The sequence below is a fragment of the Aythya fuligula genome, chromosome 27, assembly GCF_009819795.1.
Source record: "Aythya fuligula isolate bAytFul2 chromosome 27, bAytFul2.pri, whole genome shotgun sequence".
NCBI lineage: Eukaryota > Metazoa > Chordata > Aves > Anseriformes > Anatidae > Aythya > Aythya fuligula.
Genome location: NC_045585.1, coordinates 4,861,310 through 4,885,846, shown reverse-complemented (window position 1 = coordinate 4,885,846; position 24,537 = coordinate 4,861,310). Strand labels below are relative to the sequence as shown.

The 24,537-nt window shown below is 49.6% G+C and overlaps 1 protein-coding gene across 4 annotated transcripts in view; it reads left to right on the top strand.

Annotated features, from left to right (window-relative positions):
* Nucleotides 1-601: 601 nt before the first annotated feature.
* NSD3 (nuclear receptor binding SET domain protein 3) overlaps nucleotides 602-24,537 on the top strand; it is a 37,852-nt gene continuing 13,916 nt past the window's right edge. For 3 of the 4 annotated variants that reach the window (XM_032204032.1, XM_032204030.1, XM_032204033.1), the window contains exons 1-14: nucleotides 602-692; nucleotides 5,754-6,481; nucleotides 9,555-9,623; nucleotides 10,121-10,280; nucleotides 10,712-10,866; nucleotides 11,636-12,139; nucleotides 12,927-13,053; nucleotides 16,247-16,347; nucleotides 18,790-18,835; nucleotides 19,385-19,515; nucleotides 20,073-20,201; nucleotides 20,620-20,746; nucleotides 21,157-21,354; nucleotides 21,717-21,887. In XM_032204032.1, coding sequence (XP_032059923.1) covers nucleotides 5,798-6,481; nucleotides 9,555-9,623; nucleotides 10,121-10,280; nucleotides 10,712-10,866; nucleotides 11,636-12,139; nucleotides 12,927-13,053; nucleotides 16,247-16,347; nucleotides 18,790-18,835; nucleotides 19,385-19,515; nucleotides 20,073-20,201; nucleotides 20,620-20,746; nucleotides 21,157-21,354; nucleotides 21,717-21,887 — 2,602 coding nt within the window. In that variant the 5' untranslated portion in view covers nucleotides 602-692; nucleotides 5,754-5,797. The remainder of the gene's footprint in view (nucleotides 693-5,753; nucleotides 6,482-9,554; nucleotides 9,624-10,120; nucleotides 10,281-10,711; nucleotides 10,867-11,635; nucleotides 12,140-12,926; nucleotides 13,054-16,246; nucleotides 16,348-18,789; nucleotides 18,836-19,384; nucleotides 19,516-20,072; nucleotides 20,202-20,619; nucleotides 20,747-21,156; nucleotides 21,355-21,716; nucleotides 21,888-24,537) is intronic. The other variant, XM_032204031.1, reaches the window with a different exon arrangement.

Below are 24,537 nucleotides of genomic sequence, written 5' to 3'. Positions count from 1 at the left end.
CGAGAATTGCTGTCAGGAGGAGTCGGCGGGAAGCAGGAGCTGTGCTCCCACCCCGCAGCCACGAGAACATTGGGGCTGCAAATGGGCAGCAGGGAGAGGAACAGAAAAAAAGGGGAAGGGGAAGGGGAAGGGGAAGGGGAAGGGGAAGGGGAAGGGGAAGGGGAAGGGGAAGGGGAAGGGGAAGGGGAAGCCTTTGGGGCCAGCTCCACACTGGTAGTTCCCCCAGAACTACATCCCCCAGCATGCCCCGCGCCGGCCCCCCTCCGGCGCAGCCAATGGGAGGCGGCGTCGCGCGCAGGCGCGGCTCAGAGCGGCGGGGGAGCGGCGGGGGGCGGAGGCGGCGGCGCGGGAGCGGGGCCGGGGCCGGGGCCGGGGGCTCGGAGCGGCGCGGGGCGGGCCCGGGGCGGCCCCGCAGCGCAGCGCAGCGCCTCACCCCCCGCCCGCCTCACCCCGCCGCCCGCCCGGCGCCTCCCCGCGGCCGCGCAGCCCTCCCGGGGCGGGGCCCGGCGGCGGCGGCAGCGGCGGCGGCGGCGGCGGCGGGGGCGCGGAACTCGAGGCCCGGGCTGCGGCCTGCGGGCAACGGGCGGCGGCCTGACGGGACGGGACGGGCCGGGCCGGGCCCCGCCGCCCCCGCCGCCGGCCTTTGTCTCCTCGGGGCTCGGCGGGGGCGGTTAGAATGGAACTGACGGAAGGTGAGGGCGGGGGCGGCGCGGGCGGGCACCGGGGGGCGGCGGCGCCATGTTCGCGGCGGGCACGGAGCGGAGCGGCCGGGGCAGGCCCGGCACGGCTCGGACAGGCCCCGAGCGCGGCTTCAGGGCCGCTGGGCCGCGACCGGAGCCTGCCCGCGGCGCCGCTCCGTGCCCCGGTGCCTCGGGGCTGTGTCCGTGTGTCTCGGTCCGTGTCCGTCTGTCCCGGTCCCTGTGTCCCGGTTCCCCTCCGGGGCTCGGAGCACGGCCTGGAGGCGGCTGCGGGTCGCTGAGGGGAGGCTCAGCCGCGGCCTGGGGGCTCCCGGGGCTGCTGGGGGAGCTGGGAGCCCCGGGGAGCTGCTCGGAGCCTGCCCCAGCCGCAGCACGAGCGGCTCAGAGGCTCTGTGGTGTTTTCTCACAGCCTTTGGGTGATTTTCGGTGGTGCAGGGGCTGTGGGGCCGTGGGGCTGTTAGCTCAGCCTCCATGCGTGTGAGCGGGTTGTGATTCACACAGTGCTCGGTGCTGCCAAAGCTCTGACTCCTGGTTTTGTGTGGATATTGGGCTCTGAGCCTCCCCAGAGAGCCAGAGGATTTATTCCTTGCCCCTCGCTTGAGTTCTGAGGCTCTTCAGAACAAGCGGGTGCCCCACACTCCTGCTACCCCTTTTGTTTCTAAACGCACAGTGTCTGTACGAGGTGGCTCCTTCCATTCCCCCGCGGGGAGCTCGGTATCAGTGGCCGTGTCAGAACCCTCTGGCAGACGGGGCTGATTCTCCTGGCACTCAGAGCCTGTAGGAAGGTACCCAGGGAGGTGACCAGCCTCACCGCGAGCTCTAAACATTGAGCAAAGTTTGTCAGGAGGCCTCTGATTCACCTGCGGTGCCTGCTGGAGGAGGCTGCTTGGGCCAGGTGAAGTCAGTCCGAATCCACAGGCTGCAATTTGTAGTTGCTGACGAGTCTGCGCCCGGCTGGAAACTGGGCACGGGCCCAGGGTGTGGAAGTGGAAATACTGCGGGGTTTCGTACAGGTATCCAGGACAAAACGAGACAGAGCAGCCCGTGAATGCCCAACGCAGCAGTACCTACAGGTGGTCGCTGTACTCCTGCCTCTTGCTGAGTTATTTCTCACAGCGCAGGGGCTGTAGTGCCCCGGGAGGTGGCTCCCCAGCTGGTTTTGATGCGGCTGCAGAAAAAGCACGGGCACCATAGGGTCTAGTGAGGAGTTTGCTGTCAGGTGTCGGTGCTGAGCTGCAGCAGGATGCCAGCCAAGCTGCCAGGGGTGCTGAGCTGGGCAGCCTCAGGGGTCTGAAGGGCAGAGTGGAGCCGGGAGGGAAATCAAGTGCGGCAGCTCGGAACCAGCCCAGCCTGCCTGGGCCAGACCCATGGGTTTGGAGGGCTGGGGGCGACTGCTGAGAGGCTCAGGGCTCGCTGAGGGCTGGGAGCAGGACACGAGCAATCTGCGACCCGCTCTGAGGCAGGTCTGCGTGCAGGGGAGCTGTGCTGGGAGCAGGAGCCCAGCGGGGCAGTTCCTGCTCCCTGTGTTTCTGTTAAAGGCCTCCAGCCCAACAAGTGCTGGGCCATCGTAGGTCACGCACGTGGTGGCTGTCAGCAGGCAGTGAGAATGGGTAAAATCATTCCAGGAGGTTTTATGGGCTCTGGGTGTAAAATATTGGTGTGCCGTGCCGGTTTTAGCAGCGGCTGGTACCTGTGCTCGGGGCCAGCCGGGTCCTGCCCCCAGCAGAGCTTGTTCCTCCCGGTTTATCCCAGTTGCCTCTTCCCCCCATGCCTCGAGCTGTGACTCCTGGCCGCAGCACGAAGCACGGGGCTGTGTTTGCAAACAAAAACGAAAAGTTTTTGCAAACAAAACCAAACAAAAGTCCTTAGCACTGACGGGTCCTGGTTCCCCTCCAGGCAGGGCCCTGCCCGCAGTGCTAGGGAGCAGGCTCCTTTTTCTCTGGGTCGGAAATTCAGCTGGGGTCCTGAAGGTCTCTCTGGTTCCCCGTTGCTCCCAGCATTGCTAAAAAGTACCAGTTTCGTGCCTAAATGACTTGGAATCATTTCCTGTGCTTGAACTAATGAAATTGCACGCGTTAACCTCTGCCTGCGGGGTGAGTTGCGGTGTCCCAGCGGTGCCGTGCCCGGTGCGGGTCCTGTCTGGAAGCTGAGGGCTCCCTGCAGGGTCTGAGGCTGTTGTTCAGCGGGGTTGGAGGGAGAGGAGTGGTGCTGGGGGCGCAGCACAGGGCGCTGCACGCTGCTTCCACCTCTGCTTGCGGGGCTGGAGCCTGCCCTCGGTGCCTCGGGGCCTGTTCCTTGTGCTGGGACCTGGGAGGCTGTCACAGAGCAGCGCTGGGTTTCTGTTCTGAGGGTCCCGCGTGCTCAGGATCCCTCCTGGTGCTGTGTCAGCGGCTTCAGCACCGCTCACAGCTCCCACGGGAGCAGAGTGGTTGGGTTTGGGGAAGGGGGAGAGTGAGAGATGGGTGCGTGGATCGCAGCAGGCCAGGAGAAGCTCTGCAGGAGGAGAGCAGCCACAGCGTGTGGAGGCGCTGAGAGCAGCCCGCAGGGAGGCAGCAGCTGTGGCAGTGCCCGGCTGTGAAGCAGGGGCTGGCCCCGAGCTCTGCTCTGTTCAGGTGAGCTCGGGGAGGGAATTGCTTTAAAAAACCACTGGATTTGTGTTCAGCTGCCAGCTCTCGGTCCAGTCCCAATGGCGATGTGAGGTTTGCTAACCCACACGTGTGTCCACGTCAGGAAATAAAGCAGGCTGCTAACACAGGGCCTGCTCCAGCTCGGGACTTGCTCCGAGAGCTGAGGAGGAGCAGCCCCTGCCCTGCCCTGCCCCTGGCTGTCCCCGATAGCGCTCAGGCGGTGCCGGGGGCTGAGCAGGGAGCGGCCGCTGCTCCCCCAAGCAAGGCAGGGACAGCACAAAGCAGAATTGCTCGCACAGCGTGTGCCACGAGCAAAGCCCTGCTCCTAACGCAGCGTGGGGTGCTGTGCGGCTGCCTGCTCTGCAGGGCTGAGCTCTCCCAGGGGTTGTTGCATGCTGTCCCTCTGGGATATCCCCACCAACACTTGGGGTGAGCTGCTTTGAGCTGTGTTACGTGGGGCTGGTGCTGAGCTAAACGCCTGGGCAGCTGTCAGAGCGCTGGGTGAAGGGAGAGGAGAAATCCCGATTTCAAACCCAAAGTGCTGAGCTGGGTAACTCCAACACTTATCCCCCTGGTCCTGCTGTGTCCCTGCCCGGTGGGTGAGCCCTGCGGGACGCGTGGGGCAAGCTGAGGCTCCTCTGGAGCTCTGCAGAGGAGCCCCATGGATTGGTTCTGTTTTTAGTAACAAATAACAACAGCCTGGGGTGAAATTCCCAACCAGTGGGAGAAATCTGTGTGCTCCTCGCTTTGGCAGATGCAAAGCAGCAATTAATTTGCAGCTAGCACAGGCAGTTCCTCTTCCTCTTCCTCTTCCTGGAATGGGCGGGGGCCGTGGGGAGCTGTGGGGTGCTGTGGGGAGCTGTGGGGTGCTGTGACCTCGATAGGCAGTGCTCTCGCTGTGTGTGCCACCCCTGCCACCAGCAGCAACGCTTCACTGGGGGTTTTGTGGCTGGGAGCTGCCGTGGTTTCACTGCCCCAGGATTTGAAGCTGCTGCAGCTGGCAGGTCCTGCTGCACGGCCGCGTGCTCTTAGGTCGCTCCCCAAATTTCCTTAATTATGGTGCTGGATGTGCCCTGGCTGATGGCACCGGGCAGTGGGGATGAGCACAACGTGAATATAGCCCCAGGACGGAGCTGGCAAAGCACGTACCACAATGCTGGCCAGGTTCTCGTTGCTGCTGTGACTCAGTTTCTCCTGGCAGTCCCTGAGGAGGGCGGTGCTGGAGACAAAACCTCACCTGAAAGCCCAGAGGTGGGGGACGGGGCTGTGGGGGCTCCTGCTGTGACAGCGGGAGGTGTTGGTGTCACACCAAACGCTGGCCGAAAGGGCACAGCCACCCTGCTGCGTGCCCGCGGCGAGCAGAATAAATAACCCGGGGCAGTGTTTGCTTTGGAAGGGCTGAGCTGACCTTGCACGCTGGTGTTCGGACCTGTGCTCAGGTCACCGTGCGTCCTCCGTGCTGAACATCGGGGTTGGTTAGGGGAGGGCTTCGTTAATAATAACGAAGGTGAGAAGCTCCTCCTGAGCCTCTGAGTTTTGGCAATCTGACTGTGGTTTAGTCTGACTCTGGTGTTTGAATAGAGCTGGCAAATGGAAGGCGAGCGGCGTCTCCCCCCCCGTGATACCTCTGTGACCGAGCACGGGTTTGGGATCCTTTGTGCTGGGGCTGCTCCCCCTTGGACTGTGATCAGCCTTTATTTAAGCTCTGGGTGCTCGATGGTAAAATAAGCAGGGGAAGCGAGGGGGGCAGCCCTCCCCTCTGCCCGCCCGGAGCCAAACGGGGCAGGCTCGGCTCTGCTTTTGGTGAGGGGAGGGATGGGGGAGCCCCCCCTGAGCTCTGCCAGCAGCCGAGCTGGGTGCTGGTTGCTTCAGATGCTGAGCAGGGGCCCTGCCGTGGGTCTGTGCCATCCAAGGGCTCCTCCCCAGCCCCGAAGTCTGGCAGGGAGGACGAGAAATTGTTTCTGTGTCCTTTGGGTGCTCTCTGTGCCTCCCCTGGCGTGTTCAGCCTGCAGGGACCGTGGTGTGGGGGCAGCACGGGGTGTTCTGCGCGGTGGGGCGGGCTGAGGGCCTCCTCCCCCTGCCCTGCGGCACAGCCACGCGTCCCAGTGGCACACAAGGAGGGCTCCGTGGCGTGGTTTGCATTTGGGCACCACTGTTCGGCCTTCCCAACAGCCGGCCTCGGAGCTCCGAAGCACCTCTAGGTGCTTGTGCCACTTGTTCAGCTGTCCCGGAGAAGCAGGAGGGGCACAGGAGGGGCACACGGGAGCACGCTGCCCTGCAGAGCCGTGCGAGGGCCCTTTTGGGGCAGCGCCAGCCCTCGGCTGCAGGAGCTGCTCCCTGCTGGGGGGCGGGGGGAGCCCGGGGGTGGCCGTGCTCGGTGCCGGGGCTGCTGCTGTAACGCTGCCTCCCTCTGCCCCTGTGCCCGCAGGCCCTGTGAGAAGAAGGGAGAGCTGAGGATGCCGGAGCAGAACAATGGATTTCTCGTTCTCTTTCATGCAAGGGATCATGGGAAACACAATCCAGCAGCCACCTCAGCTCATCGACTCCGCCAACGTCCGCCAGGAGGACGCCTTTGATGCCGGCAGCGACGCCGCGGAAGACGCCGGCCCCGCGCCGTACGACAGCGCCCTGCAGCCGGGCTTCCAGTACCCCGCGCCCGAGGAGCTCCCGCCCCTCACCAACGGCTTCCCCCCCGCCGGCGGCGGCTACGAGCCCCCGGCCAAGTACCAGGCGTACGGCCAGTACCCCAATGGCTCGGCCAACGGCTTCGGCGCCGTCAGGAACTTTGGCCCCGCAGAGTACTACCCAATGGAAAACTCCAGCGCGAGGCCGCACGAAGTCCTGGACAAAGCTCCCCCTCCCCAGCCGCCTCCTCCTCCGCCGCCGCCGCCTTCAGGTTCGCAAACGGGGATCCCAAAGAAGACTGGCTCGCCAGAGATCAAACTGAAAATAACCAAAACTATCCAGAACGGCAGGGAATTGTTCGAGTCCTCCCTTTGCGGGGACCTTTTAAATGAAGTACAAGCGAGCGAGTACGCCAAGGCGAAACACGAGGGGAGGAAAGAGAAAAGGAAAAAAAGTAGCAAGCACGACTCTTCCCGCTCGGAAGAGCGCAAGTCGCACAAAATTCCCAAACTAGAACCAGAGGAGCAAAATGTAAGTGGAAAAAGGGTGTCAGCCGTCCGTGTGCCCGCTGCTGGTGCTGCAGCGTGCGCCTCGAGCCGTGCGTTCCCTTGCTCCTAGGTGTGCGCGCACCGAGAGCCCCGAGGCCGTGCCTGCTGTCAGGTGCTCTGTATTAGGTTGCTGGGAATGTGTTTGTAGAGCAACAGAGCTGTGGTGAGAAGCCTGCGAATGAAAAATAAGCATCAGAAAAGTTGATTTAATGCTTTTAATATTAGCACTTTAGCATGCTCAGAGTTGGCTGCGCTGTGGGCAGTGTTGGAGGTTGGAGCTCTCGCAGTTCCTGAAGCTGCCTCTCGAAGCACAGCTGGGCTGTTCTGGGGAGATGCAGGTTACCTGGAGCATTCATCACCACAGCTCCTAAATGTCATAGGAGCAGTCTGATTCCCCAGGGGTAATGATCGGCTGCTTCTCCAAAGCACAGATCCACCCAGAGCGCCGTCCCTGGGTCTGTGCGGTGTCTGAACGTGCTTGGTGTGTGACTGGTGTTGGCCATGGCCGTGAGGTCTTGGTGGATGTGTGAATGTTGTGATGTTGTACTAAAAGCCAGAGCTGTTGATGTGGCGCATGCAGGAGCTGGTAGAAAGCAGTGCTCCAGGCAAATCCGAACTAGCAGCTGGCTCAGCAAACCCTCAGAACTGCTGGTGCCGATGGACATCGCCGTGCCTTGTAACAGGGCTGTGCGGGGGTGTTCCAGCTTGGATTCCAGGAGGCAGAGGCACGGGCTGCTGCTCTTTGGTCCTCTTGGCCTTTTTCTTTTCCTCAGACCCTTCGGCCACTTCCTTGCTTCTGCTTCCTTTCCTCTTGCCCATTCCTGCTCGCTCCGTGACGCCCGTCTCTCCGTGTCCCAGGCTGGAGGTGCCCGCTGCTTCTGGTGGGCTTGGGAGAAGATCTCGCACTCCATATCAGGGCTCTGGTCTGGTGTAGCAGGTTCATAAGCTTGATTTATCATTATTTACTTTTAAAAGTGTTTATTTGAATGGAAGATTTGGCCCCTGCTAATTTGGCCCCTCTCTTACCAGGAATATTTACAGGTCTTAGAGCCGCTAATCCGGTGGGCAGAGTTCCCCCAGGGGTCAGCTCAGTGCTGCAGCAGGACCCCGAGCTTCTGCTTTATTTGAGCCTGGCGAAGTTCAGTGAGATTTTAAAATAATTAAATAAAAATAAACAAATAAAATGGACTGTCCAAGGCCTCCGGGGCTGTGTCTGTGCCCTCCATGATGTGGCGGTGGTGCTGAGGGCTTTGCTGCTGCGATGTCCCAAACTTTGCCATAAACCTCAGTGAGTGCAGTGCGTTCGGAGGTGAGGGGGCAGGCTGTTAGCACGGCTTTCTGCCCTCTTCTCCAGGGCTGCTCCCACGGCAGGCTGTCAGCTCTGCCCTGCTCTGCCTCTTACCAGGGCCGGGCTCTCAAAGCTCCAGCAGTGCCCGTCCCTTTGGCTGCTGCTCTTGTATTCTACAAGCGGGGCTGGCGCAGAGGACGTGACCAGGACGTCATCTTCGGTCTTGTTGCTGTGCTGACTTCCCCAGACCGAACCAAACCTTTGCCTCTCTAAAATTCCCAGCTCCCAGCCATGTGCTACATGTGTCAGCCCGGGCTCGCAGAAATCCAAGCCTTGCTTTTGTCCACCTGGCAGCTTCTGTTTGCCTTCCTCAAGGCTGCTCCCACAGCCCTCACCCGGCTTTCGGACAGCTGCAGGGATCACAGCGCTGCTTTATTTTAATCTTCATCCACATTCCTGGTGTACACCTGCACGATCCTTCTGGTATCGATGGGGTGAGACTTGTCCCTACCACGCTGATTTTAGTTTACAGCCAGGGCTCCTGCTGGAGCTTTCGCTGCCCTGTGCTTTCGGGCTCAGCAGTTCCCTGAAGGCAGGGTGCTGCACGGTGGCTTCCTCCTCCCGGTGCTGCAATCTCAGTGCCAAGCCCTGATTGTGGCAGAGCCTTTGCGCAGGGAACGCTGATTGGAAAGGAAAATGTTATACAAACACCGCTGAACTTTACGCCGTGAGGATTTGTTCTAAGAAGTTGTTCTGCTCCTGGGCTGCGCTCTGCGGGCAGCGGAAGCCGGCAGCGCGTCGTGCAGGCTTCCTGTGCAGCCAGCACAGAGCTTCTGCCAGAGCCGAGGTTTCCACGAGCTCACGGAGGGGAAAGGAGGGCAGAAGTCAGCGCCGTGCTCTGCTGGGCTGGGCAGGAGTGATTTCTGCCCAGCAAATCCAACGTGCTTGTTCTTAACGATTGTTTTGTGGGCTCTGAGTGGCCAGCTGGGGCCTTGGCTTTACACGAGCTGGGTGTAATTTGGGTTAACAGCACTGCTAGTTCCCCACTGCATGACTCTGGCTCCTCTTCCTGCTTTTCCCTGAGCCCTTTGGCTCCCGACATCTCTGCCGCCTGCTCTGCGTCCCGTTGAGTGCTGGCAGCCCGCCTCTTACCTCGGGGCTTGTCCCAGCGCCCTTCTGCCAAGCCCCTGAAGTAATCCTCCATGGGACAGAGGGCATGGGCTGCTCAGCCTGCCTTGGAAATGCCCTCACAGGTCTTTTTTTGCCGTTCTCTGATCCCCCAAACACTCATCAACCCCGTGCAGTCCAACACAGATCTTTCAGTTTCCGTATTGAATCTTTAATATCAGTTTTTAAAGCTCTTCTTGCAAGTCCCGGGTACGCGGTGAGGCTCACCGTGTTCCTGTGGATCTCCTCTGTCTGTCCTTCCCTGCTTGGAGCCGGTACGTTCCTTTGGGTGGGATGGCAGCTGGTTGATGCCCCTGCGTGTTTGCTGTCACCTGCTGCAGCAGAGCATTGCTCTGTGGAGGTGTGACGGGAACGGAACCAGCGGAGAGGGGAAGAGGCGTTTGGCTGCGATGCTGCTGTTGTTTTGAGCTGGGAATAAGGAATCCTCACGCTTCTGTTTCCTGGGTTCATGGTTGCTTTTCTCTTTGCTGTTTATTTTTCCTGTTTGGTTTCATTACTATGCTTTCTTTGGTTTTACTGCCCCCTTATCTTGTTTGTGTTTATTTTCCTTTTTTCCTCCTCATTCTTACCCATGTCCTAGAGACCAAATGAGAGGCTTAGCATGCTAGCAGACAGACCAAGAGAAGATGCACTGTTGGAGGAAGCCCCGGTTAGTACACCTACTGATTGACGCCTTCTGAACTTCCCTTGTGTTACTGTTTGTGTTCCAGTTACGATATGGGTACCTTCATTTGTCAGATAAATCAGTGGCCATTTTCTGAAATGCTCGGTAATCACTGCTGTGTCAAACCGTCTCTCACACTGTGTTTATTATTTGAGTCTACAACATTCATAATCAACTTACAAAGCAGAAACTTCTTACCTTTTTATTTTTTGTTTGTTCTTTTTTGTTTTGGTTTATTTTTTAGGTTGTTTTTTTTTGTGGCGGGCTGTTGTGGTTTGGTTTGTTGGTGGCTATGTGTGTAAACCCTAGCTGTGTGCAAGCCCTTCGTGCCACGTTGTTCAGCAATGTCTGTCCCACGTTAGATGACCAAACCCCGGTGATACCCAAGAGAAAAATAACAAATCCCTGCGGACAGCGTGTGTGTATCTGCAGGTGCATGGAGTTGTCTCCCGTGGCTGCTAAGCTTGCCTTGTTCTTTGTAGGTCCAGCAGTTCTTGCCTTCTCTTCCAACACAAGGCGCCCATGACGTCAAGTTTCAGGTTGGCGATCTGGTTTGGTCCAAGGTGGGGACGTACCCGTGGTGGCCTTGCATGGTTTCATGTGACCCCCAGCTTGATGTTCATACCAAAATTAACACAAGAGGTAAGGGAGGAGGCTGACTGCTAGAACGCCTCAGGTGTCTGTACTTGTTCCTTTATGCAAAATCTTCGTCTGTGAGCTCCCCTCGTGGGATGGATTCTGCTCGGTTGTATTCTGAGCTGAACGACTGCTGCAGTGCACAAAACCAGTGCTTTTTAAGTTACCTCTGCAAACGAGCCTGTGCAACCCCTGCTGGTGCACGTCTCCCAAGGCAGTGTGTTAGGAGAAGACGCTCGTGAGGGTGAGAGCACTCGGGATGGGCAGGGCACACTCAACTTCCCGTCTTACCCTGCCCTGAATCTGGGCCTGTCGTAGTTCTGAGCTCAGCGAGGTATTTCCGACCGCAGCAGCAGAGCGCTGTGGGGTAGGAGAGCGTAAGCTGAACGCAAGAGGTGGCGTTAACAAAACTGCTGACTAGAATTTCTCAATTTCAGGTGCCCGTGAATACCATGTTCAGTTTTTTAGCAACCAGCCGGAGCGGGCGTGGGTGCACGAGAAGAGGGTTCGAGAGTACAAAGGACACAAACAGTACGAGCAGTTATTGGCAGAGGCTGCTAAGCAAGCCAGCAACCACTCTGAGAAGCAGAAGGTACGGTGAACACAAACTGTAGAAGAGCATTAACGGTGCCTGTGAAAGTGAAACTCATGGGTGCAGCTGTGAGACACGGCAGTGCCTTACTGCGTGAAGGGTTGTCTGCGCTCACGAAGATACCTAAAATGTTTCCATGTTCCTCCTGAAAAATTTTGGTAAAATTCTGGTAGCTTAACTTTGTCTGCTCATCGTGGCAGTTGTCATCCTGGGCTTTGGAGATGATTTTACATCTCCGTCAGAAAATGAAATAAAAACATCTGTGCGTTCACTGTTAACCAGTTCTGTGGCAAATACATATTTTAAAGGAGACTCTTCAGCCCCTGCTACTAGTGCATATGTCCTTCTGCATTGCTGTATTTGAAAGGAAGTGTTAGTTACAGCAATTATTTTCTGTGTAGATGGATTACTTGAGTCAATATTTATGCTAATCAGAATATTGATGTGGAAAGGAAAGGATGTTTATGGAAAAACATGGAGAATTTGGAAGAAGGTAAATCAGGTTTCATTCTGTATCCCATAGCAGAATCGTGGGCGTGATTACTGCCTGCTCGTCTCCAGTGAATTTGTAATTTAGGGCAGACACTTTTAATGGTAGTGGTGGTACAATCTAGCTAGAGTGTCTGCTTGTGCTCCGAGTGGGGGAATTCTCAGTCTACCTTTCAAAAATACACTGTAAATGGAGAGTAACCGTAAATTTGCTGCCTGCGAGATTTGAAGAGCCTCGGGATTCTTCAGTGTAATTAGCTGCTTGTCTTTGTTCCTTAAGATCCGCAAACCAAGGCCGCAAAGAGAGCGAGCTCAGTGGGATATTGGTATTGCCCATGCTGAGAAAGCGTTGAAAATGACTCGGGAAGAAAGGATAGAACAATACACCTTCATTTATATAGACAAAGAGCCAGAGGAGGTTTTGTCAAAAGGCAAAAAGACTGCTGCTTCTAAGTCAGAGACCAAGAAGAACCGACGTCCAAAGCCAGCACTGAACACCCAGGCAGAGCACGCCAACGTGGTAGCAGCGTCGCCTTCCAGTGCGGAGTTGCGAAGACAAAGCCAACGGAGGCAGTCGAGCGTGGAAGAGGAGGAGCCACCTCCTGTGAAAATCGCATGGAAAACCGCTGCAGCTAGAAAATCCTTACCAGCTTCAATAACCATGCACAACCTGGATCTTCAGAAGTGTAACATGTCTCCAGTTGTTAAAATTGAACAGGTTTTTGCCCTTCAGAATGCTGCTGGGGACGGAAAGCTCATCGATCAATTTGTTTATTCTACTAAGGTATGTGCCTTGTGGAGTGACGGCTCCTGCTCATCGTTACCCCAAGCCTGACTGGCTGTGGAGCTTAAACTTGTGTCCACTGTACGTTACACTACGTGTTTCTTTCAGTGGAGAGATCTAACAAAAGCCAGGCTACGATAACAATCTTCTGTTGTGTTAAACCTCTAATTTCAGGGCATCCCAAAGTCTCTGGTAGTAACTACTTTGACTGCTGGCCAAGGAGCTCCCTACAGATGGTCATACTTTTGCTAATAACATGTTTGAAATACTAAAGTTGTTTAATTCCAGCTTACTAGTTAAAATAAGGGAACAATTCTCTGAAAATCTTAAAAGCAGTTTATTTGTGAGAAACAGATAAGGTGACAAAACTGTTAATAATATTTTGAAAAATAACTACGTTTTGCATAAGACTTCTAAAATGAGTTCTGCCTCCCAGCTTCCTTCAGGTGCACAGCAGCTTCTCAGAGTCAGTGTAAGGAAAAGGTTTAGGACTATTTCTCTGCCTCCTCCTTCTGCCTCTCTACCTGGAGAGTATTTATTTCATCCTAAGCATTAGAGAGAAGGTAATGTTTAGAAAAGTCACTGGAATATTTTTTTTTTTCCTTGTATATGAGGGGAGATGGAGAGGGATGGAAAGTTCTGCAAAGAAGCAGCTCTGTAGTACAGCTCATGACGTGTGTGTGTGTTGTATCGAAGGTTTCTGTTCTGGGACTGAGTGGTAGATTAGTACGGGTGTTAGCAATAACACAGATACAGGCTAACACAATCTTTTTTCTTCTTTTTAAAGGGAGTTGGTAACAAAACAGAAATAAGCGTCAAAGGACAAGAAAAACTTAATTCTTCATCAAATCAGAGAAATGAAAAAGCAACAGTGCAAAATGCGTCCTCTCCTGAAACAACTCCTGGGTCAACAGGTAGGCAAAATTGCCGGGGGTCTGCACTGTAACAACCTAGCATTTAAACTCAGATAGCAAACTGGCATTTTCTCGTTAGGAATAAAGGGATTATGGACGTTTGTGTTTACGTAGCAGCTGTACCAAACCTGGCTGATAAGCACGTGCTGAGCCCAGGTGTTTGAGAAATACAGAGTGTCTTTGTGATGGCATTTAGCTGCTTTGGCCTCTGAGCTTTGAGCGTCTGCAACTGGCAGGATCCAAGCCGTCTTATTAGAAGGAGGGGTGCCTTGTGGAGAGCAGATGGCAAGTTGTTTTAGAAGATAACGCAGTGGACGTGTGTTAGCAGGGTACCGTAATGGCTTTTGGCACCAAATGTAAAGTATGATGACTGAGATCAAAGGAAGAGAATCTGGAAGTGGGATGAGTGAGGCATGGATCTGAACCGCGGTGGGTGCGTGACCAAACTTTGCCGATGAATTCTGGTATGACCTTTGTAGAGGGCAGTGATTCTTCTTCTTTTTAACTGCTTCCGATCACTCTATCAACAACATGATGTAATGCTTGATTCTGCAGTTGTTCTAGGGGCCCTATCAGAAAACACGGAGTTTTGCAGTACTGTCTGAGGGAGAGCCACTGAAGCAAATATCGGAGCTTGAGGCTGAGAAGGGAAAGCCTGGAATAAACTATCTGAAGTTTAGTTTGTAGTACAGTAGTGGGGAAGAATGAGAAAGGACAACAGATTGAGTGCTTTCTAGACTTGGAATAGAAAACCAATGCTTTTTTCATGTTTTGGTTCTGATAAATAGCTAATGGGCATTCCTCCTTACGGATTGATCTCCCCACCAGCAGAAAATTCCTTCTGCAGTGTGTTCTCTCAGCATCCCCAGAAGGAGACGTACCCCTCTGGGGAAAGGATGGAGGTTCCTGAAAAGAGGCAGTTTTGAGTCATCCTAAACCAAGAGATTTTCACGTTCCTCCTGTCACTGTAGGGACTTCTATATCTCAACCACAGATTTTCTACAGTCCGTGTAAAAATCATTAACCGCTGTGTGTTTGTTGATGTGCTGTGTCCTTGGGATAGCCTTGAACATAAGTACTTCATTTTACATTGGGCATGCAGAAGTAATTTTTAGGTTGGAGAACACAACACTGATTTTCTCTCATAGCAGGATGAGCAAATGCTCCTGGTGTGGAAGAAAAAAAAAAATAAAAATGGAAGGCTCATTACAGTTAGCATGCCAAAAAAAAACCCAAACCGCAACATCTTTTCTTGAGAAAATCTTATAAAGTTACTAAGTGCCACTTCTGCTTTAACTGTTTGGTTATTTCTCCCTTTCTGGACATAAAATAAATGAGACTCCAAGTCAAAAACCTCAGTCACCATGGGTGGGAACACTCTCCTCTGCAAACTTGCTTCAGTTTCTGCACTTGTAGAGCTTTTAGGTAGGCTTTCTTATACGCTACTTTCTGGACTATTTAGGGACTTTACAATGCAGGCTGAGCAGTCCGGATGTTCTGGTGCGAGTGGGGTTTCCTGATGCAAGCGGGGTTTCCTCTGCTGTTGTCGACAGTGGTTCTTTTTTTCCAATTTTAGTCACTATGGTTACTTCAGCTTTTTCAAGCAGTTGTTACTTTAATTGCCTTGCAGCAGGAGAGGTGATCCGTTTGTTTTTCTCACCTGGGAACTAAAGGCTTCACCTTCACCATGGCTCTTCAGACGTAGGGGGTGAGAATTCTGAGCCTCTCTTTTCTCATTTTCTTAGGTTTTGTGGATACGTAAAACTCCACCTGGTAACACCCTATAGAGTGCATGAGCTTTACTTCAGTACACACTCCAAACAGTCACTTTCAAAGCCATTTCCAAAGTCCAGACAGTTATTGATCCCCTCTCGTGGAACATAACTGCGAAGTCCTTTTTTCAAATTTAAGGTCACCGGAACGTCAGAATACCTTTACGGTAAAGTATTTTACAGAATGACTCTGGGAGTCCTTATTAACAACCTGCAGCTAGATGTACACAGGTCCATAATGCTGGGAAAAGAATTCTGTAACTGGAAGTCTGGTCGTAGGACAACAGCCGTGAGAATTCGTAGTGCCTCTGGTTCCCACAATCAGCCGAAACAGCATTGGCCTGGCCTGGCCAGTAGGGAGGTAGATTGCTGGTCTGAAATCCGTCCTGAAACCGGATCAAAATACTTGTGAAGATGGGATAGGAGCATTGTGGAGGTGATGCACTGGATCCTCGGAGAGCAGGAAGAGGAAAAAAGTGCCTGAGTGCCTGTTAAGTTCAAAGAAACTGCTTTCAGCCAATGTTAGATGCACTGATTTGAGAGTTTCTGCTCTGACATAGGGCTGGTATCTTAATTCCATTAGTACAGCAAGGCAGCGTGGGGAGGAAGTACATTATTGATTAAATTAACTTTCTGGTCACGCCCGTGGCGTGGAGCCTTCAGGACATGGTTCTCAGTAGGGCCTAAACAGCAATTCATACTTTCTCTCTTGAAATAACATGATCTTCATTAATCTGAGTTTCTTTTCCATGGTAATATTTTTAAAAACTTGTTTTTCACTCTAATTATAATAACGCATCGCAATCACTGCTTCTGTTTGTGCTTTCTGTTTTCTTCACCTCTCCAAATCGTCAGTTGTCCATTTAGATTTCATACTGATGGCACGTGTTATAGCGGGGCTCTTGCTTGCAATGTTTGTGGTAGGCAGAGATGCGAAGGAAGAGCAATGCTCCCCGCAGAGCTGGGGCACAGGACTGGCTTTTCACTGGGAGTGAAAACGGGGAAGCTCTGGTTTGCATCTTGATTTTTTCTAGCTTGTTCTAGTTCAAGAAGTTCATTGTGGATACCTCCCCATAAGCACCAAAGATGGACTGTTTGGTTAAAAATAAACCAAAGCGAAGACTGATTGAGAGGTGTGTTACGAAAACCCATTTGCCTTAAACTGGATTCCAGCTTTTTGTTTTGTGCTCTTACTGGTGTCTCTTTCTGAAGCTGCTCCCTTTGTCTACGGACTCAGAACACGTTCTCTGCAAACCATAGCACCAGTTGGCAAACAGCTTGGAACTGAATTTTAAAATAAAACATTCAAAAGAGGAAAAAGTCTTGGTTTCGTTACTTTATCTGTTGATTTGGTGTTGAACATCTTTCTGTAGCTCAGAAATACAAGGAACCATATAATAGAAACCCTTTTCCTTCTTCAGGTTCTTTAGAAAAGAAGCAACAGAGAAGATCGATTCGAACCCGCTCAGAGTCTGAGAAATCCACCGAAGTTGTGCCAAAGAAGAAGATCAAAAAGGAGCAGGTTGGCTTCCTCCATGTAGAGAGTTAAAATATATTGTATTCATAAATGTTGTGGCTTATATTGGTGCCTTTTTATTTTTCTCCATTTTTCCCCATCGGGTTTCGTTTTGGACTATCCTTCATGAAATCCCCTTGTCAATACCATTGCTGTGACTCTGCTACTGGCATCTTCACAGTATCAGTCAGGCTATGGAAAATGGGAACTCAATGATGCAAGACTCCTAACGAACCTGCCATGTTTGCTATGAGATTTCTGTTATGAGCAAAGTGATTTTGTTTCAGTCACTTCTATTTGATGGAATTGCCACCAGGTTCCTTCCTTTTGCTCTTGATTTAGCTGCTGGTTTGTATTGAGGTTTTGTTTTTCAAATGAAGTTAGACTGATTAATCTGACCACTTCTGAAAATGGACTCTGAGAATGATTTAACTTAACGATGAATAGTCAGACTTTCTGTTGGCAGACATCAGCAAAACAGGTCTTCTGGGATATACGTTACTTTTCCTTAAGTAGATCTAACGTGTACAGGGCATTCCTTTAATCTGGATGTCAGAGAGACAAATGTTGTTGCTTTAAAACACACACAAAAAGAAAAAAAGAATTCCACGTGGAAATGAGTAGGAAAGTTCAGTGGATGGACATACTTTAATATTAAAAACTGAGTACACTTTTTAACAAGTTTGTCAAAGTTGTTGGTTCTTTTCCTTATGTGGTCAATTTTCACTCTCCAAGGGCCTTTCCACTTGAAACCTGAGAATTTTATACACAATGTTTCGTAGGATAGCTTTTTTCAATGAGGGTTTTTAAAAAGGGACAGTCAGGATAAAGATTTTATATGGGAAGGGGAAAATTTTTGTTTTTATCTCTTTTATTCTAATTTATTCTTTGCCCTTTACACTTTGTTTTGCACTTCATTCATTTCAGAGGTTGAAAGTAGACCCAGTTGCTTTTTTTCACGTTTTTCCTTTGATGCCATAGCATTTACATCTGTATTCAGCCGAAGGATGTTCTAGCTCTAGGAAGTTTCAGCGAGAAACTTGAAAGCAACTTAAATGTTGGGCGTGAGTTACCTGACACAGCCCCTTAAACCTCTTGCCATGGGGCGTTGCAGCCTCCATGTTTTCAGATGAGTTGTTTTATGTTTGTAAATGCTTCTTAAATTAACTAAGGTATAAGAACCAACAATATGAACTTCATGGATCCCAGTTAGCTTTGCTTGCTTATATTACCTAGCTAACTAAGACTATGAACATCAAAGTGCTTTTCTCAGGAAAAGTATATGACTGAAAATTAAACACAGATGCACTGTAATGCGCATAACCTTGAATGTATTAAGTTATATTAAAAGAAGAAAAACGTACTAACTCCTTACAATTATGCAACAATATTTGTTACCCAAAGTCAAGTTTTCTTGCAACTGATTCCCAAATTAGTCTGCAACAACTTGGTATAAAATTATAACTGGAACGAGTACAATTAATGGGAAAAACAAAATGTTAATGCTACTGTTACAGTGACTAGTGGAGAAATAAAAGTGATTGTTTAGATTTTATATTTGTATTACGAAATGTATCCTATACAAATCCTTCTATTGTATGTTTTTACCTATTGTACAACAAAATAAAATATTTTTTAAAAAAATTAGAGAATAATCCTTAAATATTTACTAAATGTGTTTCTACATGCATATGTAACCACATCGTAAAGAAGTAACTTGTAATTCCTAACCTTAAAACCAGGACCGTAGGCAACAACTTTCTCCTCTAATTAGTGTCCATTCGCCAAATTCTCACCTTACACGTGCATTGGCAGAACAGTTCCTAAACTTGCCCTTCTGCTGTAGGATCGAGGACTTGAAGTGCTTTTGCAAGACTGTAAGCTTGTCTGCTTAAGTGTGTCCTGGCATTGAGTTTCCAGCTGTATAGAGCTCTGCAACGCGCTGCGCGAAGCCCGTGCCTCCCTCCCCGCGGCCTTGCAGCACTCTATACAGAAAAAGTCTGTGTTCCCAGGAGCTGGAGAGTGCATGCTTGGTGGATGTGCCTTAAAATAGCGATGCATTAAGTGTCTCTAACCTGAGTGTCATGCCTGTTCAGGTAAACTTGTGCTCACACAGGTGTGGGGTTTCACAAAGGCGTCAGGGTTGGCTGCCCAGCTGAACCCCGCTCCTGCCTGCTGGACACGGCTAAAGTTTTCCTGTCATCTTCATGCCCAAAGGGAGCGATGGGGAAGGACCTTGCTAGTGACCGTGTGGCTGCCCTGTCCCGTGGCACCCAGCGTAGGCAGCTAGGATAAATCCCAGCACGGCAAGAAGGCTCGCGCTAAGAAGGGGATGACAGACTACATCTGAGTTCAGAGATGCTAATCACTTAAACGTTAATGCTTTCTTTTTAATACTAGGGGAAAAAATTCGTCTGTTTTTAACTATGGATTTTCCTATTCAAACAGGTTGAAATGGTTCCACTGACAGCAGTGAAGACAGGATTGCAGAAAGGTGAGTTGCACGCCAAACAAACCTTGTTGAAAGTTTCTGGCTCTGCACACATCGGCAATGGTTTTCATTCTGTGTGAGCTACAGAGGTCTTGAAACTTTCTGGTGATGAAGGTGTCTTTTCTTTTGGTTTTGTTTTGGGGTTTATTGCACTGCTAGTTGGAAGGATAGCCTGTGTTGTTCGTATGCTGTAAGTACAAAGTAAAATAGAAGATGGGATCTTTGACCAGACGTATTTTAAATAGGGACGATGAAGAGGAAATTTCCTAACAGCTTATCCTCTGTTATAGACAATTTAGTAGTTTCCTCTGCTATGTCAGCATATTCAGAATTTGTCAGAAGGACTTTCTGCGGTTATTTTCAGTTACTAAATTAGCTTTTAATAGAGAATTAAATATGTAAGTTGCAAACTGAAAATTAAGGCTAGCAAATAAGGTCCAGTTTCAGGCTGTCTCATCTTTGTTGTTTCTTTACTAATTTCAAGCAAAAAAAAAAATAATAATAATAAAAAAAGAATGTACATGAAGACTAATTTTAGTGTGTTGTGTTAAGGTGCCAGCGAGATTTCAGATTCTTGTAAACCATTAAAGAAGAGGAGTCGTGCCTCAACTGACGTAGAACTGACTAGCTCAGCTTACAGAGATACATCTGACTCTGACTCAAGAGGACTTAATGATTTACAGGTAAAGGCAAGTTGTTGCTCACAGATACCTGGTTTTTAATTGATCAGTATAATAGACTCCTCAATTGACTTCTACTAAATACACGAATGCTGTATTTCCTACAAATCTTGTAATTTTTATTGTCTGAGAAATAACTTGTAATCTTATTTCTAACCCCTCACATCATATCAATGTAAATAAGATACTTTTTTTTTTTTTTTAAAACAAATATTTATACTTTGACAAAACCTTGGTTTAGGTCAGTGACTCACTATGCCCTTTGAAAAGCTGTTAGATTCCTTGGGAATTTGAGGATGCTGCTTGGTGTGCAACTAAGAGGTGTCTGGAAAGAGTAAAATTGACAACTTTTATTTTTTTGCTTGTACAGGTAAAAGTTATGTCAGTAAGGCAGCAGTTCTTGTAGCGTTGTAGTGAAGTCCGGTGTCTTCCAAGGATGTTTGTATCTCTCGGCATATTGAATGATCTTTTAATCAGCATTGATGTAATTATTTTTTTCACAATGTGATTGTCCTTTGGAAGTGTCTTGTTTGAGTGTCTTGGATTTTTCCTCTTTGTAGGGTAGTTTTGGAAAACGCTCAGACAGCCCATCAGCGACTGCCGATGCTGATGCTTCTGATGTGCAGTCGGTAGACTCTAGCTTATCCAGGAGAGGAACTGGAACAAATAAAAAAGACACTGTTTGTCAGGTAAATGATGGTACTGTGAAGAGATGAATGCTAAAGACGTATCGATAGTTTCTGTTAATTTGGGATTGTAAATTTATGATATATCAGACTGGTTTGTTTTCCTCATGTCTCATAATTAGACATCTCAGAGTATCGAGGCTTTTAGGACTCTGTGCTCTGGAAATAATTCATAAGCTCTGCTACATGCTGGAAAGCTCAGGTGTGATATCTAACCTGTACCTGCTAACAGTAACTGCTGGGGTTGCCTCCAGCTCGTAGGTTTTGTCAGGTCTGCTGTGGGACATGGGGCAGTTCTCCTGGTGTACTGTAGCTCTGAAGAGCTTTCAGCCCATTTCTGTTCTTCCAACATCTCGTAGTCAGTCGTGTTTCAGTACGTCAGCTACCCGTAGTTCTCTGACTGGCTGTCTGCTTGTTTAAGATCTGCGAAAGCTCTGGCGAGTCTCTGGTGTCCTGCGAGGGCGAGTGCTGCAGCGTCTTTCACATGGAGTGTCTGGGCCTGAAGGCGATGCCAGAGGAGAAGTTTTTCTGCACAGAGTGTAAAAATGGTGAGTGTGCTCGCACGCCCAGGAAATGGGGAAGGATTTCCTGCTCTGCTGAGGTGCCATAGTATGGTCAGGCCGAGCTGAGATAGAAAGATTACAGGTTTTACAAGTGCATTTGTGCTATTCTGTTACTTTTTTTAACTTCTGAGGCCAGATTCTCATGTTCCACTTAGCAAGTGCTTGATACGAGAAAAAGTAACAAACCATTGAGGGTACGCTCAGCATAAAGCAATTTTGGGTTGACAGCAATGAAGTGGTTACTGTGAATTATCGTGACTGACTGACCTGTTTTAAGGGGGGAGCCTGCGTTTCTCAGTGATGTAGCTCTGTTCACTTCAGATTTTTTTTTTAACAGCATCCGTGTCCCCAGGTATTGGCAGTTACATTCAAGCTTCTTTTTCTTCTCTTACAAGGAGAACATACGTGCTTCTCGTGCAAGCTCCCTGGCAAAGACGTGAAGCGCTGTTCTGTCAACACGTGTGGTAAATTTTACCACGAGGCCTGTGTTCGCAAGTTTGCCACTGCTCTCTTTGAGTCGCGGGGATTTCGTTGCCCGCAGCACTGCTGTACGGCCTGCTCAGTGGACAAGGATATCCATAAAGCAAGCAAAGGTGAGAACAGAGCTGGTTCTGAACAGGAGGAGGAAACTCAAACGCGTCATCACAAAACAATGAGTATAACTCTGCTCTCGGTAATGCAGCATGCAGCAAGGAACGAGGGTTTCATTTTTAGAAATGAACCGAAAGATGTTAACAAAAAAAGTTGACTCTGGAATGATTAAACCACGTTTTTTTTCTTAACAGAGCTTTGAAGTGAAATTGAGTAAACTTTTGTGAACCTTTGAAAAGATGTAAATGTCTCTCTAATCTAGCGCTCTGGAATAAAAATCAGTCCTGCATCTGTCTATGGTGTCTTCTGCCATATCCTGACTCCAGGGTGACACGGTGCATTTTTCTGCATTTATATTGAACAGGTCGCATGGTGAGATGTTTCAGATGTCCCATTGCCTATCACTCAGGAGATGGCTGTATTGCTGCAGGAAGCTTGTTTGTGTCATCCCACATTCTCATCTGTAGTAACCATTCCAAAAGGAATCACTCCTCATCAGCTGTAAATGTAGGCTTTTGTTTCGTTTGTGCAAGAGGTGAGCACACTTGTTTTTTTCCCCCCTCTGTTTTATAGTTCTTCTATTGTCACTTGTGCAGTGTAGTGATAAAAATAATGTATTTCATTAAAGAAAAACATCTCTTAGGGCTCTGAAGGATTTTAATGCTTCCTGGGATTTTTGGAGTAGTCAGCAGTTCTCATTAAGCTTTCCGTGTGCTATTTTTGGCCTTAATATTCAATATTCAGAAATACCCAGGTGTAGCTAGTCGGAAGGCATGCTTGTGTTGCCAGTAGGAAAAGCGGATGCTGAGCCCCCAGTTCCTGCCATTGCAATGAGAATGAATGTAGTGGTGTTATTCAGTCTGTTAAGCAGAAGGGGATTCCTTCACACCTCACAAACTTAAAGCCATTTAAAGTAAGCCTAGAAAGCAGGATTTACTCGTGAGCTAGAAAAATTCATTTTAATTTTTAACTACCATCACATCTGAGAACTTCAAAAGGAAAACATTTACAGTACCATGCAAACAAGTTTCATGGTAGGATTTTCCATGTGCCAAACTTTTCTTTTTTTCTTTTTACTTTCTTTCTTCCTTTTTTCCTTTCTTCCCGCTTGTTATTCTTAGGGCTCTCCAGTCACCTGACTCCTGCCAGATAGCAGGTTGAAAAGTTTCGCTGCACCAATTAGTCACACAACACAAAAACATCGTTATTTTCTCAGAGGAATCAAACTGTCGATATTAGGTGTTTGCATAATAATAATACATATCTTATACAGTATTTCAGAAGTTTGTTGAAAAGAATATATCCAACATAGCTTTGAAGGTTACTAATAAGGAAAAGAAAATGTGACAGAAGTCCTGGATCCACTTGTTTTTGTATGTGTTCGTTGAGTCGTTGGTTTAGTATGGGAAAGATTGTCTTGACTTTGCAGGAGCAGAGTAGCAATTAAAGATCTCTGAATGGGAAGGGAAGGATGGTGCCAGAGTCATTTCTTTTCCACCTCTCTCTTTTCTTCCCCTTTCCTCATTTCCAAGTAATTTAGGAGCCATCACAAAGGATCAAGTTTAAAAAAAATATCTTCAATAAAAGTGTATTTTTTTTTCCAGAGAAATGATAGCCAGAAATTCAAAGAGGAACAGTAAGTTTTAGAATGAGTCTTAGAGAAGTTCCTCAGAATGTGTAGAAAGGTGTTTACGTGGTTCAGTATTTTCCCTCTTGTGGACTTACTCAAACGTATCGTGGGCGCCCAAAACAAGACACACGTGCTGTGAGTCACGTTGGCATTGCTTAAATTCACATGAGCAAATATGACCTGTTATGTATCTTCTATTTTAGGTTTTTAGGTAGTGTTACATATGTCTTAAGATTAATTTTATTTAATACGTACAAATGCCCAGTCTGAACAATCCCAAGCCAGTTGCTGTGTCTTTGAAGTGGAGCTAGCTGAGAACACCTCTCAGTTATCCGGGTCAGTCTGGTAGGGGGGTCAGGTACAAGTTTATGACAGGTGAATTTCTGTGGATTTCCCCTGGTTTGGCAGTCGGATTAGAAATGCCTCTTGGCAAGGTCCAGCCGTGGCTTTAGTCTGCCCCGTGGGTGTTAACAGGAAGAATGCTCAGTGGCAGGATGAGGTCTTGTCCTGCTCTGCTCCTACACGAGGTAGGTCGCTGGGTCTTAGCCCTTAGGGAGCTGCGTTGATGTGAGAGTCGCTGTGGAAGCTGTGTTTGTACAATATGAATTTACAGCGCTGACAGTCTACTAGAGCTGGGTTGATCCTAAGCAGTTTTTTCTATCAGTTTCAAAGCACTAGTGAGCTCCAGTGAGTAAGTACGTTACGTGATGTAAAGCTGTTAAATAAGTCTCTTTGAAGTTGCATTTCAATTGCCCTGTGGCCAGCATCCTGTGCATTCACTGAACCTGAGGAGAACTTCAAACACTAGGAACCTGCTGCCACTGACTGAGCCCTGTGTTTGGTAGCAGCTGTGCACTTGCTCCAGGAAATTTTTGTGGGGTTTGTTTCTACCAGGCATAGCTGGAGTCAGGAGCCAGTGAGCTTCACCGAAAAGATTGGGCAAGGTTTACAGTTAGCAAACTACAGGGTGGCTGAATTGAGTCCTGTCCTGTCGTGTGTGGGCAGCATGAGGGGCATCAGGTGAGGACAGCACCTGGGGCAGCAGCACTGGGAGCACCTGCCCAGAGAGAACTGGGGACATGGATGCTTTAGAAATACTGGGGCGTCTGGATGTGGGAACAGTTCCCTACTTAGTTTTAGTTGATGGTAGGAAGGAGAGACTTTGTGTTTAGATGCAAAACATTGCTGGTGTGAGAAAGTGCAATAGCAGATTATCTATAGAATATTAAAACTTGCTTATCATGAGATACTTTCTGGAAAATATCTTCCTTATGCACTTTCCAGCTCACATAACTTCATGCGTAGATCCTTCTTGTTTATGAAATCTTTTGAGGACATGCATTTCAGGTAGACTGATGCTTACGTGAGGTTTTTTAGGCACCCCAGTTCAAAAACTTGTTTGCAGCACTCAGCTTTGTGCCCCTCTCCCAGGGGAAAGAATCTGTGGCTGTCTTGGTAGCTCATCTTCCCTGCTTCTTTGGGTCTCAGCTGTGATGCTGTCCCCAGGAATTTCTGGCCACGTGCTTCTGATCTGCAGCTGGGGCTCTCTGACCTC